Source organism: Monosiga brevicollis, genomic scaffold, assembly GCF_000002865.3.
Source record: "Monosiga brevicollis MX1 MONBRscaffold_7 genomic scaffold, whole genome shotgun sequence".
Lineage (NCBI taxonomy): Eukaryota > Choanoflagellata > Craspedida > Salpingoecidae > Monosiga > Monosiga brevicollis.
Genome location: NW_001865044.1, coordinates 640,564 through 658,902, shown reverse-complemented (window position 1 = coordinate 658,902; position 18,339 = coordinate 640,564). Strand labels below are relative to the sequence as shown.

At 57.4% G+C, this 18,339-nt stretch overlaps 5 protein-coding genes across 5 annotated transcripts; 3 read left to right on the top strand and 2 right to left on the bottom strand.

The window, feature by feature from the left end:
• Positions 1-272: 272 nt before the first annotated feature.
• MONBRDRAFT_24594 (uncharacterized protein) lies at positions 273-3,691 on the top strand (the record flags this gene model as incomplete). The annotated part of the gene is made up of 8 exons (XM_001745004.1): positions 273-339; positions 591-617; positions 712-755; positions 845-907; positions 1,058-1,090; positions 1,332-1,400; positions 1,537-1,662; positions 1,757-3,691. 8 exons carry the CDS (start codon positions 273-275, stop codon positions 3,689-3,691), a joined length of 2,364 nt encoding a protein of 787 aa, XP_001745056.1.
• A 680-nt stretch (positions 3,692-4,371) lies between these two features.
• MONBRDRAFT_36692 (uncharacterized protein) lies at positions 4,372-7,248 on the bottom strand (the record flags this gene model as incomplete). The annotated part of the gene is made up of 1 exon (XM_001744830.1): positions 4,372-7,248. One exon carries the CDS (start codon positions 7,246-7,248, stop codon positions 4,441-4,443), a length of 2,808 nt encoding a protein of 935 aa, XP_001744882.1. The 3' UTR covers positions 4,372-4,440.
• A 1,207-nt stretch (positions 7,249-8,455) lies between these two features.
• Positions 8,456-14,248, top strand: MONBRDRAFT_36691 (uncharacterized protein; the record flags this gene model as incomplete). Its single annotated transcript, XM_001745003.1, has 5 exons — positions 8,456-8,464; positions 8,805-12,287; positions 12,449-13,166; positions 13,320-13,999; positions 14,078-14,248. The coding sequence occupies 5 exons, from the start codon at positions 8,456-8,458 to the stop codon at positions 14,246-14,248; spliced, it is 5,061 nt and encodes a 1,686-aa protein (XP_001745055.1).
• Positions 14,249-14,592: 344 nt separating this feature from the next.
• Positions 14,593-17,166, bottom strand: MONBRDRAFT_7414 (uncharacterized protein; the record flags this gene model as incomplete). Its single annotated transcript, XM_001744829.1, has 4 exons — positions 14,593-14,758; positions 14,903-16,225; positions 16,458-16,555; positions 17,077-17,166. The coding sequence occupies 4 exons, from the start codon at positions 17,164-17,166 to the stop codon at positions 14,593-14,595; spliced, it is 1,677 nt and encodes a 558-aa protein (XP_001744881.1).
• Positions 17,167-17,672: 506 nt separating this feature from the next.
• MONBRDRAFT_24590 (uncharacterized protein) lies at positions 17,673-18,055 on the top strand (the record flags this gene model as incomplete). The annotated part of the gene is made up of 2 exons (XM_001745002.1): positions 17,673-17,864; positions 17,945-18,055. The coding sequence occupies 2 exons, from the start codon at positions 17,673-17,675 to the stop codon at positions 18,053-18,055; spliced, it is 303 nt and encodes a 100-aa protein (XP_001745054.1).
• Positions 18,056-18,339: the final 284 nt, after the last annotated feature.

Below are 18,339 nucleotides of genomic sequence, written 5' to 3'. Positions count from 1 at the left end.
GTCCAGCGAAAGTGCCCATCTGACTGTCCCAACCCCAACCAGGCTGACCAGACTCTGTCGTCCTTCCAAGAATTTGTGGCGGTTCATTGTTGGAGATGGTGTCAACATTCCAGACTTTGGCTTCTCCCGCGCGCAAACTGTCTCGAGCGAATTTCCCCATGAACCCCAAATTTCAATGAGCTCTAGACCTCATTGGTCATTTTTCGCTGCGCCGCTTCCAGCGCCACCCTCAGTGCGACAGCGTTGGCCGTGCCTATCAGCCCTCCTTCACCATGATGCAGCACGGGGTGCCGCTGGCACTCTTCGTTGCCCTGGCCTTTGCCGTCCTGCCTACAGCGAGTACGATGCTGACCATATGACCTCTTTTCTCTTGCTTACGTACTGCACGCACCTCACGCCGCCCTTGGCTCACTTGCGAATCACAGCGGCCAATTGCGCCTCCCATGACGATTGTGCCGCCGACGAGTATTGGTACGGCTGTTCTGAACTTGTATACCCCCCCTCCCAAGCGCGGCCCGAGACATGACTCGCTCACTTGCATTCTTGATCCGGGGCTGGGCACTGCACAACCATGCATGTGCTGTTGGTAGCGATGAGTCCTCAGCCTGTTATCAATGGTATGTCCCCAATGCTTCAGTGCCATCGATGAACTGTTGTTGGTTTGGCTCATTTCATCTTGCCCACCCCGAACCCGGTCATGCATCATTGTAGCGAGCCTCAAGGCTGCTATTTTTGGCAAGATTCCTTTGACGGAGGTGTGTCTTGGTCACCCCAAGGCCGTGTTCTTCGTCTCAGCCCCCCGGCTCTCCACGCGCACCTCACCCTGTGTCCTCTTCCAACTCAGGCGCTTGTCCAGACAAGTGCCGCAACCCCGAATTGGAATGCCAGCACCATTCACATTGTGAGGGTAGCTTTTTTTGCGGTGAAGGCTACGAGTGCATTTCGGTATGGCCGAAACGTCCTCTTTGAAACACAAAATCAACGTTCTTACTCATGTGCTCTATGATACCACCATAGTGCTTGGCCTGCGGTGGCCTTGCTGCACTGGATAACGTAGACTGCAGTGAGCATTGTGCTGCTAGAGCTGAATGTACGCCCTCATTTGCATGGCATCATGCTGCTGCTTATTGACCGTTTAACCCGACTCACGCGCGAGATTGCCCCTGCTATGTCGCATTCTACCCATTCTTTCAGCAAACGAATGCCAGGCGCACGACGACTGCGATGACAGCTCTTGTATGCACCACTTGATTCCTGTATCTTGTTCCGACCCACTGACTTGTTTTGGCTTCAGCTCACCTCAGTTCATCTGCCATCCCCTCCTCGCTCAGATTGCGACCGGCATGGGGATTGCTATGCATGCGAAGCCTGCTGGTTCTACGATGACGCGGTTGATCACGGTGCGTCGGATTGCGAGTGCTCGGGCGTTTTTGCATCACGCATGGTTGACTGCTGTTCTTGAGTTAAAAGAAACGTGCCATGGGCTGCGCAAAGACTAACGTTGGCTCAACCTTCAAATGATGCTGTTAACCTTAGCTTGCCCCAGCCATTGCCGCAACGAAACCTTGGAGTGCCAGACCGACGCTCATTGCGGCGAAGAAGAATATTGTCATCAAGACGGCTCGTGTGCTCACTGTTCACGCTGCCTGCAAGGCGAAATTGGTAAGCTTGTAGCGCCTGAATCCAGCCTTTCATGATGGAATAGGTTGCTCGCTTATAAACAAGTTACTCTGTAGGTTATGCCTCCTATTGCGAGGTTCACTGCGGATACTTTGTCGTTCCCTCCACAACAAACCGTGATGAGACCACGCCAATGCCTAGCACGGGCTCCGGTGATGACGAGCTGAGTGGTGAGCAACCCACCACTCGTGCACCCGAAGATATGACAACTGCAAAGGTCACAAAAACTGTCTCTGCTGAACCCACAACTGGTGCTGATGCTGAACCCACAACTGGTGCTGCTGCCGAGCCTACGACCGAGGCTGCTGCTGAACCCACCACCGCGGCTGCTGCTGAACCCACAACTGGTGCTGCTGCCGAGCCTACGACCGAGGCTGCTGCCGAGCCTACGACCGAGGCTGCTGCCGAGCCTACGACCGAGGCTGCTGCCGAGCCTACGACCGAGGCTGCTGCTGAACCCACCACCGAGGCTGCTGCTGAACACACCACCGAGGCTGCTGCTGAACCCACCACCGAGGCTGCTGCTGAACACACCACCGAGGCTGCTGCTGAACCCACCACCAAGGCCGCTGCTGAACACACCACCGAGGCTGCTGCTGAACCCACCACCAAGGCCGCTGCTGAGCCTACCACCGAGGAGGAGGTGGTGGAACCCACTACTGAGCAGGACGCCGAGCCCAGCACTGTTGCAACACTGCCAACGCAGGGAGCTTCCAGCTCGACCTCCGCGCCTGCTTCTACCGATACTGTGCCAGATCAAGATGGTTCAGGCGATGACTCGGGTGATTGGGGCATGGAGCCCTCTACAACACCGGCCATTTGTCAGCTGGACCAGTGCTATGCGTGTGTCGCGGATGACTTTGCGCAGTGCGCAGTGTGTAAAAACAAGTTCCTCCTTCACAATGGCGCATGCCGTGAGACCTGCCCCGCCGGCTTTGAAGCCGTCGGAAAGGGCCAGTTCAACCGCTTCTGCCGTGAGATTCAAGTCGAGGAACCCACCTGCGCCGACGAGTTTTGCCATGACTGTGCTGGTAACCGTTCGGTGTGCACCGTGTGCTCCAGTGGTCGGTACCTCCATGCGGGTGCCTGCCTTGAGCATTGTCCCGCCGGCTACGAAGAGGTGGGCCGTGGCAACTTCAACAACGAATGCCGCTTGGAAGCGCTCGCTGGCTGTGCCGATAACGAGTGCTACTCGTGTGAGGAGGACCGTGATCTGTGCACCATGTGCAAAAATGGCTACTTTCTTCATGAGGATGGCTGCGTGGCTTCATGTCCCTCGGGTTACGAGCCAGTCGGTCGTGGCAACTTTGGCAAGTACTGTCAGTTGGCTGCTTTCGCGTGTGCTGATGAGTTTTGCCACGACTGCAGTGCCGACCGCAATGTGTGCTCGGTCTGTGGATCGGGCCGCTTCCTTTTTGACGGGGCCTGCCTTGCATCCTGCCCTGCCGGATATGTCAACGTGGGGTCGGGCAACTACCGCAACACTTGTCGCCGGGCGCGCGTATGTGCAGACCATTGCCACAGCTGCGATGAGGATATGCCTGAGACCTGCTTGGTCTGTCGCCATGGCACATATCTTCTAAACGGCACCTGCCATACGACTTGCCCGGCTGGTTATACAGGCAAGGGCCGGGGCAACTTTCACAACTTTTGCGAAAAGGATCGTGCTTGCCAGCGCGGTCAAGACAGCTGTGACCTGTGCGACGAGGAAGCTGATCAGTGTGTGCGCTGTCGGGACGCGCGGTACCTGCATGAGGGCTCCTGCATCGACGCATGCCCCCACACGCACATGCCGGTTGGTCGCGGCAACTTCAACCTTGAGTGCCATGAGCGTGGAGTGGGTTGCACTGCCCTTGTCGATGAGTGCTACCGTTGCAACCTCGGTGGTACCGCGTGTGAGGTGTGCAAAAACGGCTTTGCCCTTTACAACGGTTATTGCGCCCAGACATGCCCCGATGGTTACCGCATGCGTGGCTCGGGCAACTTCAACCGTGCATGCGTCACCGCCTAAGCTTCCCTGCTGTTATGCATAAATATTGACGAGTTTCCTTCGCAGAAGGGGGGGGGGGGTCTCGCTCAGACATGATGGGCTGGTGTGCTCGGTGGCAGCGCGACGCACGCCGCACGTCAACCATCGCGTGCTGTCTTTTTCACAGTCAGCAGTTGAGCAGCGCATGTATGTACAGAAAACCAGAGACCCCATAGTTGGAGCTGCACACACAGCAGTGTATTTTTTTGACGATTAAATAAAATTGATGTCCTATACCTATCTGTCCAGATGTTGTTGTTTGAACAGATATGATCATCTGTATCCTGTACACCCACACCCGGCGCGCACCGAAAGGATGTCGCACAGCTTCAACGGAATACCCCCCTCCTCGGCAACGCAGTACCAGGTCGTCGAACTGTTCGTTATGTCAAGACGAAAAATACAACGAAAAAGGCACGAAAATATGCAAAAAATAGCCGTAATTCACCAAAATCACCCATAACTCTCCTTGAAGGTGGGCAGTCAACAAACACAAAAGACGGACTCTAGAAGTGACGGTAAAATGCATTGTCCCGTCGCTAACCCTGCACCAAGAGCATGGATTCGAGTTGACCACGCTACACAAAAACGAATCGTGCGTCACTTGGAGAAGAAGAACAACAAGCAGTTCAAAACTAGCATTTTGATCACGAAACGAAAGTCAAAAAGGGTAATAAATTTCAAAGCTTCTTCAAAGGCGTGCTCGAGCAGCCAAATCCAGCCCACTGCCATCAAGACGTCAACCACGAGTCGGTAAAACCAGGCAAGCTGGGGAGGGCGAGCCGGCAGAAATCATTGTGCACATGTGACCGTTGAAACGCAGCAATGCCCTCAGGGCCGTTGTTATGGGGTGAGAAGTATGGATCGTGGACGGCCGAGGCAAAGTGAAAGTCAGGGTTGGTGTACCGGTGGCGCACGCCCTGGATGTTAATCATAAGCTCCTGGCGCTGGGAGGCATGGTAACTGTAGCAACTGAGGGCTTGGGCCAAGTCATTACACTCGCGGAATTCCTCGCGCCAGTCCTCACCGTGGTCGCCCACCTCGTCCTGCATGTCCTCTTCGCTCACCACCCCACCAGCCGAGTCATTGAAGATACAAAAGTAGTCCATGACACCGGTGGCCTCGAGGTCTTCCAGCTCCGGCTCAAGCAACGCCCATGGCACACGCCCGTTGGCAGCGGGCCGCGCCGTCAACTGCACCGCGCGTGGTTGCGCGAAACTCACTGCATTTTCACTGGAGCGACCAAGCGCAGCATTGAACGCCTGAGCAATGCGCGATGCATGGGCAACCTTGGACAGCCCAATCTCACTGGCCTCTTGCGTCTGCATGGTTGCATAGCAGGGCCACTTGAGCACAAAGCTATCTTCAGTACCCGACAAATACGCTGGGTATGCAGAATGGTATGCGCCCTGCCGCAAGTCCTCGCCCGTGCTCTCGCTCACAAACAGAAAAACGCCACCTATCAGGGTCAAGAATCCAACGCGTGAGTACGCTGCGACCACGGTCACGGACGCAAACATAGACACACAAGCGGGAGAAACAACAATGCTTCGACGGCATGTATGGGCACGGGACGAGCCAGCGTAGACACGAGCGGCTGCGGGCACGAAAGGAGAACACGTACGGTCTTGAAGCTGCAGGTGTGAGCTAGCATCCAGGTCATACACATCGCAATGCTCCCACTCGGACTTGTCCGGATCATCGCTGCGCTCGGGCAGCGGCACAATCTCATACTCAGTATCATCACCGGTCTGCGCGTGTACGGGCTCCCTCTCAGCGGATGGCAGTAGAGCGGGCAAGGTGCTTGCGTCTGGTGTGAGACGCTCGGCATCTGAACCATTGAATGAGGTTCCGGGGGAAGGGGGCGGCTGGGTGTCGGTAAGCACGGTCGCCACCTCGGTGCGACCCGAGGCTCCGAGCGGGGTGGCAAGATCATAGGTGCGAACTTCGACGGTGGAATTCAGGGGACTGCCAGCCATGGCCGCTGGTTCTTCAAAAGCATCGGGGTCGAAATCCTTCGGTACCTTGGAGATGGAGCCCCAGTTGGTAGCATGATACGAGCCAGGCACGCGGTGCCCCAGCAGCCCGCCCTGGGAACTTGCAGCAGATACCACGGAGGGTCGGTATGCAGATGCATTCGAGGGTGCCGGCGCTGGTGCACTGTCGGCCGGTGCCGGTAGGCCGTCGGCATCAACGTGGGTCGGATCAACGCTGTCACGACGCGCATTGGCCATTGTACCACGCCGCGATTCAAGGTCCTGTGCAGAGAACTGGGCGTGGGCAGGGCCACGCATTAATCCAGCATCACTACGCGACACGGCTGTGCCTGCACGAGAGCGCGCGATGGTGGGGGCGAGCGAAATGGCGTCTGGCATGTCATTCTGACGCAAGGCATAAGAGGCCAAGAAGGCCACTGCCAGCAAGATCTCGATAACGACAAGAAAGCCCACGAGAACGTAATCGGTGGTAGGATCAAGGTCAGCCCGAAAATACACGGGCACAGCCACAAGCATGGGCGCAGAAAAAATCAACGTGGCTAGAACCTGCTCGACCCACCACTCGGGCTCAAGATACTTGGTCAAGAGATGAAAGGGTAGGTTTTGATAGGACGTAAACGTCAAATAGACGACCAAGGCCAAGGCGGCAACAAGCGGCACGAGCATAAAGACCAAGAAGGTCACCTCACCCGCCATGGACACTGGATGGGCAGCAATCCAGGCAGGGAGTAGGATGAAGCAGGGGAGGTCCACAACCAAGAAGACACCGGCCATGTAGGAGGGTAAATACTGCGCTTCACGATGCAGGGTGAAAGTCATGCGCAGGAGGGTAACGGCGGGTAGACCCAGCAACCACGCCTGGAGAACGTCGTAAGAGGGCCGATTGAGGTGAACCTCAGCCAATACGGGCACCATGAGGCAGACTGGGAGGACAACCAGACAGAGCACGCCCTCGGCCAGTGCGCGATAGCTGGCCACGTCCTTGAACCAGCGCATGGTTTGATGCAGGACCCAACCCAGGCGCGGGGCCACCAGCAAAAGGGCCGAGGCTGAGCCCAGAAGGAGAAGAAAAAAGAGCACGGCCGCTTCGCCGGCAGCGTTGGTGGTGCCGTGAATGAAGAGGGGCAGAAAAATGCCAAATGGAACCGAAGCCAGCAAGAAGTAGCTGCCATAGCTCACGCTAAACTCGCCACGTAGTTCGGCGTGATCGGAGAAGCTTTGGCGCTGTGGCTGGAGGTCTTCAGCGCGCTTGGCATCGACCACGATCGGGGTTTGGAAAATAGCCACGACCAAGGGCAGCCAGACACTGGGCAGAATGATAATGTTGAACAACAGCATGCCGTATTCGCTGGGAGTTAGATCCAGGGTTTGCAGCAGCGGGGTGAGAATGATGATGGGTAGGACCAAGCCTGACGCCACGGCGCCCACAAGAATCTCGACCAGGCTGATCAGATCGCCAAAGTCCGTCAGACCCAAGCGCTCCGCCAGGTAGATGAGGGGCCACAACCAATGAGGGAGGAGGGCAAAGAAGATGAGGGCCATGTTCCCGCTCTCCGACGGTGTGAGAGTCGTGGCCAACGGAACACACACCCCAAGGGGCCAGACTGCCGAACAAGGCGGTGGAGGGCGGAAGGAGAATGAAAAAAAATATGAGCACATGAGGTTAGCGATATACATGGTCCCGTAAACGAAGCCCCAATTGGCGTCACGGCAAAATCAGAGCTTCGGCTCGGGGCTGCGCATGGATGCACAGGGGAAGCAGGTTCGCGTACCAAGCAGGGCAAAGGCACGAACGGCCAGGCCGACCCAAGACAGTTCCATGATGTCGTGTCGATGTTTCTAGATGGCGATGAATCGCTCTGGTACTAAGGAAATCAGGCAAGTCGCTCCGGCATGGCGTTTGGCGCCCTGCGGGCTGCCACGCCGGCCTCGGGGGCCACCGGTCGATGAAGCGGATCCAAGAAAACGCGGGGTTGGACCACCCATTCAAACCCAGCCGTCAAGCCAGGGCTCCCTCTACAAACACAGAGACCCAATGAGCTCAAGACCAGCAAGCCTCTTCCTTACGATCCCAATCTCCCTCGAACCAAGTGAGCAACGCTGCCATCGCCATCATCGCACCTTCGACTGCCGTTCTCTCGAAAAGCGCGCTCTCTCTCTTCGTTTTTCAACTGTTTCCGCCCACCTGGCTTCGACTAAATATAGATGAGGATGCTGATCTAACAATAGGCCACGCACCCTCGCAACGCGATGTCGAACAACAACAACACTACAACAGCAAATCTGTGTGTGTGAGTGTGTGTGTGTGTGTGAAAACGGCAGCGCCGGCAGCGCCAGTCGTACAGTACAGACAGCACAGGGTGCTTGGGGATGGTAGGCGGGAGTCTGGATAGGCGTGACACGAACGCCTCAAGGCTGAAGCAAATTTGTAGCTTTGGATCATTAATTCCCAAGAGACACACACAGCTTCCATTCCCCGTTGAGAGTGTGTGTGTGTGTGTGTTTGTTCAGGGTGTGCACATGTCAGTTTTGTTGGTTCAACAGGAGCCGCACCACGTCCTCGACTGGAGCCAAGGCCAAGTCGAGCCCCGGTTCAAGTGTGTGTGTGTGTGTGCGCGTGTGTGTGGTCACAGCACTGCTGACTGCGCTGGGCAGGGTTCTCAGCTGGTGGCACGCAGTCCGGGCTGCCCAGGAGCTTGCGCTGCCAACGGCTCTCGTGAATTACCTGGATCATCAACAGTCTGTCATCATGCCGCAGGTGAGTCGAGCACTGGCATTGCCGCGATCGGCGTCCATGTCCTTTTCTACACACTTGCACACAGCCGCGTACAGACGTGCACAAAAACGCACACAAGCACGCTGCCCTCGCCGCCCCGTCTTGACCGAGGCTTGTTGCAATGATGCGGTAGTTGGATCCTACGCTGCTTCATGAGCTGCTGGACAGTCGGGAAAAGCAGGAGCAGCTTCAGGTGAGCTATTTCGCTCCTCCGTCGGAACTCAGCCGTTGCCTGTCTTGGCCCTCGCCTTGTTCTCAAAGCTTGTGGATCAACATCCCTTCTCATCCCTCCTACCCAACGTCTTCGTCGGGGCCCATGTAGCGCTATGCGGCGGCCATACCTGTGGCGTCGCGGCCGCAGCGGCCATCTTCTTACCGCTCAGATACATCGCAAAGCTCCCGCACATCGACCATGACCTCGCAATCTCGCCCCCGCACCCTCACCAGAGCCAGTTTTGTCGATAATTCTCCCTATGCTGCTACCATGCGCTTGCCGCGCAATGCTCCCTCTCGACGTTCACGGCCCACCTCAGCCGTGCATCGCAACAACGGCGCTAGCAGCCAATCGTTGCGTCGCTCCGTCCGTGCTCGGCCCACCTCAGCCCCACTTGAGACCTCACGGCGCGCAGAGGCCGCAGCCCGCCGCATGTACCAGGCCCGTCCCCACCTCGTGCGGTGTGTGGCTCACAAAAATGGAACGTATCAGCATGGCATCAGGGTTCAAGGCGATACGCTACATGCCCTGCTGCGAGCCTGCACCCAGCGCCTCGACCTGCCCTTTGCCGCCCGCCGTCTCTTCGATGAGTCGGGCCAAGAGCTCCTCTCCACCGAGGATTGTCAACTGCTGGAACCCCATGCCATCGTTTACGTGAGCCTCGGCGAGCCCTTTGCGGATCCTTTTGCCCGCGTTGCGGCCGAGCATCGCCGTCGACTAGGGCCCACAGCCTCCCTCTCGGCATCTGTTGGCCTCTCTTCCGGATTGCACGGTCGCACCGCCAACTCCCGGCCTCTGTCTGCTGGGCGCTGCACTGCCTCCATTGATCAAGCCGGTCGGCTTCGCGCAACCTTTTTCAACCTTGGAGAGGGCATCAACGGCACCGCCTTGCTTCTTCCCGATTCCCTGGATGACGTACTCCACGCTTGCACCCGTCGGCTGGCTCTCAGTGGGCCAGCCGCTCGTCTCTTTGCCCTTGATGGTCACGTCATCCGAGAGGCCACTGGTGATCTGCACGCCCTGTGTCACCCAGCGCTGCAGTACGTTATCGGCCGCGTGGCCGGACCCTTCTGGGTTGTGGCAGGCACCGAGGCCTTTGATACTCGCGGGCCCCTCGCATTCATCCAACATCATGTCCAGCGCCTTGATGCGCGTATCAAGCAGTGCGAGCAACGCAAAGAGATTCTCGACTCTATCATCTCGGGCTACGAGGCTCAAGAAGCGGCTCTCGGAGATTTGGACCTGCAGACCAATCGCCTACAGGAGTCGCGCCGCTACCTTCTTGCTTGTCGAGCGACCTTGTTAGAGAGCGTCGCTGATGGGCCCGAGCCGCCGCTAGCCGCCTCCATCCCGCGCCTCAAGCCCAACTCGACGCTCGTCGATGCTCGGCCCGCCCTGTACCTCGCTGCCGTGCCCAATGGTCTCCCTGCCCGCCCGGAAAACAGTCGGACCTTCACCTTTCATGTCGGGGAGGCCGAGCGGCGTGCTCAAGATGCCCAGGGCGTCTTTGCTCTGCTGCTGGCTCGCATCGACAGCCTTCTTGATTTGGGTGGACCAGCCAAGCGCCTCTTTGATAAATCAGGACGCGAGCTACGCAAGGTGCATCAGTTGCGCAAGGTCAACACTGTCTGGGTTTCGCGTGGCGAACCCTTTGTCCCTTACGAGGACGTGGTGTTGGGGGTCTCGCTATCGGGCGCCCGACAGGTTTTGGTCAGAGCCCCCACTGCTTCCGACACCGAGACACCCACACCCGAAACGAGCGAGAGCTCGAACTCGCCGCATCCCATGTTTGTTGAGCACTTTGACGTGGTCGAAGATGACGAACTGAATGCCAACAACTTTGCTCTCTTGGCGGCCGACGAGCCTGTACCCGAAGCTCTCAAGTACGACGCCAAAACCGTGGGAACGGAGGCACTCGAACGGCTCAAGCCGTTGGCACACAGCACGGCCATGCTCTTGCTGCGTCGCGAGCGCGAGGTGGCCGTCTTCCAACCGCGCGTGGCCTTTCATCTGCGCCAGTTAGCTGACAAGTCAAACCTACTCCAGCGTTGGCAGGTGCAACCGTTGCGTACTGCCACTGAAGGGCCGACTCTGTGCTTCATATCCTCGCGCTTGTGTCCCTCCATGGTCCTCACCGTGCTAGGTGACCCGGCTGCCGACTCTCCTGCGTCTCCCTTGCCGGTGGGCTTTGGAGAAGCGGCGGCAAGTAACTTGAATGCACTCTGGTTCTTTGCAGACGATGGCACAATTCGAACGGCAGCCAACGCAGAGTTTGGTCTGACTCTCTCGGCAACCGTCGATGTGGCGTTGAAACACGCTGACGAAAACACCAGCATGGGCTTTTCTAGTACCAACAATGACCACGGACAAACCCAGCGCGGTGAACAAGACGAGGACAGCGACGGCAATGGCAGCCCACCGACCTCGGGTGGCGTGGCATGGACCGCGGATGACGCTGTCGGCGCCGATGGCTCTAGCGCAGACCATGTCGTGCTGTCGGTACAAGCCGTCGAAGCACCCGCAACCGCAGTGGGCCAGCGGCAGCGGTGGGCCTTCAAGTCGTATCGCTTCGACCAGGTGGCACTCTTCAAAGAATCACGGGACGTGAACCAGGATCGGCGATGGATTGAAAAGGCTCTCATGTGGCCCTGCGACGCCAACTGTCAGTGGAATGCGGAAATGCCAGCACCCCTTGAGGCCCTCCTCGTGGGCAAGGCGCCCTGGCCGACGCAGCGCAGCTCGGCTCGCTTTGACAGGCATCTCTACCACCGCAAGCTCAAGGTTGTACCCAATGTCAACCCCGGCGCCGAACCCTCCTCTGTGGTGTTGCCTCTAAGTGCCGGCGAGCGTGGGCGCAGCAATACCGTGGGTAATGCCATGGCGCCCGCGACCTTGGCATCAAGCCTGCCCAAGGACACGCGTCACTGGCTGAGCAAAAAGCTCGGTACGGACTGGGCCGTCAGCATGACCGATTCACTCACTCAGCAGCGTGATGAGCGCCAGGAGTGGCGGCTTGAGCTGCTGTTGGTCAAGTGTGATGCTGCACTACCACAGCTGACGGGCGCAAGTCGCCAGCTGTTCACGCCCTGGGGTGCGGCGGTGACAGACCCAGAGACATTTGACTCAGCCGTGGTGCTGCAGGTGAGCTGTGGCGAGCCGTGGCACCCTGGTCCTGCCGTCACGCGGGCCACCAAATTGCTCGAGGGTGAAATTCGGGCCCTGCGCCAAGTGGCCGAGGCGTATGCCGCTGCCGACAGCATTGCCACTTTTGCGCAGCGCAATGGCTCGACGTTCACGACAACAACGGACGAGGAGGCCGCCCTCCAGGCTGTGCTTAAGCCACAGCGGCAGCTCATGGTTGGCGACGATTGTCTGACGGCAATCGAGGTGGCGGCTGGAGCCACGATCACGCTGGAACCCCTGGCGCTCAACGAGCCTGGACAAAAATGGATTGTTGAGGACGGGCTCTTTGTGAGTGCCATGGATGCCAATCTTTGCTTGGGTTGGGCCCGTCGAGAAGCACGAGCTGAAGCTGCTGCGGGCGAGGACTTTGATGGCGAGGCTCGCCTCTGTCTGTTGGATCGCAACACGGTGCGTGGGTAGTGATAGGGATTGCCCGCTGCGAATACTTGCCCATGTGTACTCATGCAGCAGCACCGCTTGTTGGTTTTTGCAGAATCGTATGAGCTTGGTGCGGGCCGTCAAGGATCGGGCTACATTCCGCCTTCAATTACCCGGGGCTTCCTTGCCAGGGTTGCTACAACAAGCTGGCGTGTGCTCAGCCGCATTCCATGGCGCACAGGCTGTGGATCAACTGGCCTACCTTGATGCCCGAGATAATCTCATGTGCGGAATATTTTTTCTCCTTGCCCCACTTTTGTGCCCACCACTTTTTTGTTGTTGTTCGTCACGGTTTGGCTCACTGCCGGGTATTTTGCCTGCTTAGTTGTCCGGCTTGTGCCGAGAACAGCGGCCACAATGGCTCATCCTCGACCCACTCGCTGAGTCTTGGCGTGCAGTCATTTGTGTGTAGTAATCGCAACCGAGCTCTTGAGATTGAATCGCGCTTTGGGTTGCGTGGACCCAAGGGGGTCTTTGCACCCCCACAGCCCGTGCCTTTGGGTGCGAGGGTCACGTTGCGCAGTGTGGAGGATGCCGAGGAGGCTTTGGCGCGCTGGGATCGCTATCTGGGCCGTCTTGTCGGCGTTTTAGATCGTCGTACCGTGCACATTAAACGTATGTTGCTGCTCTCTTGCATGCTTGCCTTCGACTTGCCGATCTTGCTTTGGTGTCACACGAGATCCTCGTACCTTGTAGCATCGGCTCCAACGTCCTCGCTCGAACCGAGCCGTCGCCTCAAGACAGTTTTGTACAAGAACGGCGAGGTGCTTAAAACACGGTCCAAGCGGGTTGTGGTGGTGTTGGAAAGCGACGAGCGAAGCTTGGCCTTCTTGTTGAGTGAAGCAACTCGTACGTTGACCATTTCCTCTGCGCAGTGTCCCCCCTCTTGCCCTGTGCCTTCGTGCTTGGGGCAGGGGTACCTGCATTCAGAAGGCGAAAGAAATCTGTGCCTCTCTGTGGCAACTCGAAACTAACACAGCATTTTGTTGGCATGGATCTTAGGGCTGTTAAATCTAGCCAACGCAGCTCGGGCTCTCTTTTTGCGTGACGGGACGCCTGTAGAGCGCTTGAGCAGCCTCGGCAAAAAGCATGTCTCGGACGCCAATGATCTAGAGTTGTGGGTTTCGTGCGGAGAGCCGTTTGTACGACCCGAAACGTGCTTCGATGCCTTGCGTCAAGAGCGCCAGGAGCTGCGTGGGGCCTTTGCACGATGCAAGGAGGAAGCACAGGCGCTAAAAAGCCAGCGCAAGAATTTGAAAGCTTTGATGGCGAAGGAGGCCACCGAATCCACGGGGCGCCGTCTCGACACACTGCAAACAGAACTGGATTCGAACAAGCTGGATCTGGAAGCGGTGGCTGAGCGCATGACCCAGTTTAAGGCGCGTCTGCGGCAAATTGACTTGGCTGTACACGAGGCTGGGCGCCCCAAAATTGCCAAAGCCTCGCAACCTCGAGACCCGGATCTCTTTCAGCGCCTGGCCAAACCTGTGCGACCGATGGCTCGTGTCCTGGCGCGGCGGAACGGTGCATGGGATGCACCGCCGCTGTTGTGCATGGCCCGTTCGTTGGAGGATTTGTTAGTGGACTGCACCGAAAAATTACGAATGAATCCCGTTCGGCGTTTGTACACCCTGCAGGGTCAGTTGGTGCACTCCCTCGAAGAACTAGCCACGAATCAAGAGGTACGATTGGCTCGGATTGAAACGTGTATGGTGTGTGTGTTGTTTTTGTTGTTGTTGTTGGTTTCTGGCTCATGCTAGGTCTGCATCGTCGCACGGCATCTCATCATGGTTCCATCATGCGCATTGCAGGTTCTGGCGTCGGCCGGCGAGCCATTCGTCGGTGGCAAGAGCTCGACATCGACTGCCAAGCCACCCGTGGCCGATTCGGGTGTTGGTGACTCTGAAGCAATGAGCGTGATTGATGAGTAATGGGGGCTTGGCATTTACCGCCACGTTCTTGCTATTCTCCAGATGCAATAATGTCATGTATTCAATTGCTCAGCCAGGGCAGCACATTAGTCAATTAAGTTTTGGATATCAGAATCGATGCTATCGATCGATCGAAGGGTGCCGTGAAATGCCCTACGTGCTTCTGGTTGAAATGTGTGCTATGTTGGTCACTGTCACATTGTAGTATCACGGTCATTAAAATATTGTTGTCAAGAGGACAGCAAGGGCAGAGACGGCGCTCACGCAGTGGCGTCGAGTGGGGCATATTGGTTAATCACAGGGCAGCGTTGAGGAAGGGAAGAAAACAAAAACAAAGAAAAAAATTATGGGAGGTTTTTGAGCCGATCCATGATGTTGCCATTTTTGCGTTGCGCAATTTTGGCCACGAGCTCGCCAACGGGTTGAAAAGCCGCTCCTTGGTTCAAAGAAGGTTTGAGTTTTTGTTGAGGCTTGGCCTTGCCCACACCCACAACCTCGACCGGCTCCGGTCTGCACAACAGGTCAAGTCAAGGAGCAGGAAAGCGAACGGGTGAGAGGCCAGTGCATGTTGCATCAGTGTCATTGGGAGACAGTGGAGATGCGTGAGCCTTGTCAGAGTGCACTCGGCAGGTTGCAATAAAACGAGCTACATACGGTGGCGGTGGCGGTGGCGGAGGCGGAGGTGGTGGGGGCGGAGCGGCAGGAGCAGCGCTGGCGCCGGCGTTGGCAGAAGGGGGCGGGGGCGGGGGCGGGGGCAAGACAGCGCTCGAGGGCGGTGCAGGCGTAGATGCAGGAGCGGAGGCTGTGGTTTTGGGGGGGCCAGCGCGGGTCGGCTTGTTGGAGGCGGGATCTGGTTCGTCATAATCGGGGCGGAGGGGGCGGTGTAGACCGCTGCGAAGGGCGTCAACGCGGGATTGATTAAACCGGTCTTTGAGGCTGATGCCTGTATTCATGCTCGGTAAGAGGGGCTGCTGCATCATGGGTGGATACTGCATGGGCGGGGCACCATAAGGCATGGGGGCAGCCATGGGCATGTAGGGCTGCATGATGGGCATGGGGAAGGACATGGGCATCATGAAGCTTGTGGGACGTCCAATGTCCCCCATGGTGGGAGCCATCATGGCGCCGCCCCCGCCGTAGCTAGCACGCTGTGGGCCATAGTTGGGGTCGGAGCGACGATCACGGCGGTCACGGTATCCCCCATAATTGCCTCGTGGATCATATTCATCGCGACCAGGGTCATCATAATAGCCGCTCTGAGGTGAGATGGGAAGGCCATCACGATCATACAGAGGGCCATCGGGGCGATAATGATCCCGAGACGGCGGGCCTCGGCTTGGCGGGCGCATTTCACGGCTGGGAGGACGGTTGGTGGGCAAGCGTGCGGGGTTGTCACGTCCACGGCCGCGGCCCTTGGGAGGACCACGACCGGGATGGCGGGCACCCGGGGCTTGGCGCATGTTGACGGGTTCCGAGACGAGGTCGGCGTCATCGTCGTCCTCATCTGAATCCTCGCCACGAGGGCCATTCGGGCGCCGAAAGTCGGCTGTCTGTTTCTGATACGATCCAGGTCGTCGAACCTGCAGCGGGTCATCGTCCTCATCGTCGTCGTCCGCACCCGCCTGGGAGTTGTACGAGTTGAATTTGTCTCGGCGATCAGGGCGATGGCGGTGGCGACGGGCGGCGAAAGAGGCATCTCGCTGGTCGTCGACATCCTCCTCCTCAAAGCCGTAGCCTCTGGGCAAATCTGGGGCCGGGCCAGCTGGTAAGGGCGGAGGAGCAAAGTCGTCGTCATCATCGTAGTCATCATCGTAAGTGGCATCCCGTGCGCTGGGTCCAGGTCGGTTAGCTCGGCGGTGTTGGGATCGGGTTCTGTTGGCAAATGCGGCCGTTGAGGGGTCAACTGTTCCGCCTGGGAAGACGAGAATCTTTGTGGGAACAGCGCCGCTGACTCCTTGCTCATTTTTGACACGTGACCTGAAGAGGGGTGGGGGGTGGAAGGCAGACAGTGGAGAGGGGTCAAATACAAGGAAGGGGCCCGTGAAATTGAGATGGATTGTTTCGAGCGGTAAGATGTTAACCGTGCAGCCAAACATTCAAGAAGGATCAGGGCCTCAGACACTTCTGCACGGGCATGCAGTGCGTGCATGTGTGTGTGTGTGTGTGTGTGTGTGTGTGGTGGAACTTTTGTCGGCAAAGGTCAACATACCAGGCTTCGTTCATGTGGTCGAGGAAGAGGACTCGATCGTGTTTGCGTACGCTGAGTTCGTGATCATGGCGCGCTTTGAACCGCTTGCGCACCACAACCTCCAGGCGTTCAGTGCTTGGAGACATGATGAACCGCCCACCCAGGTCGGGTGGCGGAGCAGCACGTGTGCACGATGCGGGGTACGCAAGGAGCACGGCCCTCAGGGCACAGAGGCTGGCTGGCTGGCAGTGTTCTACTTCAGCTGCGTCAAACTCAACTCGGTGGAGGCTAGTTCATATCCTGTATATCTCTCATGTATACCCATAAAAACCAGCCCCCATCTGACTGCGGCTGAGCAGAGGTCAAGCCACAGAGCGATACGTGACGCGACACGGCGCAGCAGTCAAGCTCAGAGGCGTCACCGTCGCAAGTCAAAAGTGGGCGGTGACCGCTTGTGTGTGTGTGTGTGTGTGTGTTGCGAGGGCACATTTTATCTGACATAACCATATCACTTGGTAATAGACGCTTTTGTCTGACAAGTACAGATCGCAAAAAAACGTGAAAAGTAGACACATAAAATAGGTGTCTGTTTAAGACTAAAACCCGTTGGGTCACCCCGACTTTCTGCATCTTGTCATACTTTATCTTCATCTTCTTCTTCATCTTCTTCTTCTTCATCTTCTTCTTCTTCTTCATCTTCTTCTTCTTCTTCTCCCTCTTCCTTCTTCATTCCGGCGGCGAGCTCTGATGCTCATCGCGTCGAGCTCATGTGCCTGCTGGTCTGCGCTGGTGGTGGTGATGGTGCCCGATCTCTCAACGCCGACACATCCGTGTCACCAACCCAATCAAAGCCCTCAAGACCGCTGTCAAAACCACGACACGTCACGTTGCGTGCCTGCAAAAAAGACCAGAAATGCTGACAGTCTGAGCCATGTCTCGATTACGACATCTAGGTTAGGGGCAACCTCATGCACCTGGTAGCAGCTGGCTTGGTAGCGCGCCCCCCTCCTCCCTGCCTCCGGGCCAGATGCGTGCGTGACGCCTTTCCTACCCTCCTGCAAACAGACGGTATCAGCGAACATCGCACAGCAGCGGATGGTCAGCGAGAGCCTGAACCAGACAAGCCAGGTCAATACGAGAGAGCATGAGCGTTTAAGCCCGCAGAGCACCAGATCCGGAGCGAGGAACAGAAGAAGAGAGAGAAGGAAGCAAAAGGTTAGAATCACATCCCAAAGTATGCGGCTGGGTGTGTGTGTGTGTGTGTGTGTGTCTTTCTGTCTCTGTTTCTTTGTCTCTCTGTCTGTCTGTCTTCTCTCTTCTCTCTCTTCTCTCTCTGTCTCTCTGTCTCTGTCTCTCTTCTCTCTCTCTCTCTCTCTCTGTCTCTCTCTCTCTCTCTCTCTCTCATTATCGATTTCTGCGTTTCGGTTGGTACGCGCGCGCGCGCGCTCGTTCTTGCGACGATGCCGGCTGCCATTGTGTTTCTTGGGCGTTGATGGGCGCGCTGGAAGGATCTAATCCAGCTAATGTGGACAAGCTTGGGTGGTCATGTGCCCCCGATGAGCTTGTCCTCTTGCGTTGGGGTCGTGTGCACGGCGATCAGATCCATTCAGCCCTTTTGATCGGGTCCCGTTTCGCTGCAAGAAGAAAGCGCCGGCTGCTTTGTGTGTGCGCATGTGCATCTCACCTGCCCCCTTCCCCACCCCCCCGCCACCTTGCTTATACTCATGTTTTAGGTGGTCTTAATAGCCTATTCCACGCTTTAGCCTGCCCCATTCATCTGCACCATGGGCTCGATCGAAGACGCCATGCATCTGCACGCTGCCCGCAACAACAATGACAATCACCTTCAGGTCGGTCCGATCGCAACCTTTTGGCACCCTTTCCCGCCGTGCCGTGCCGTGCC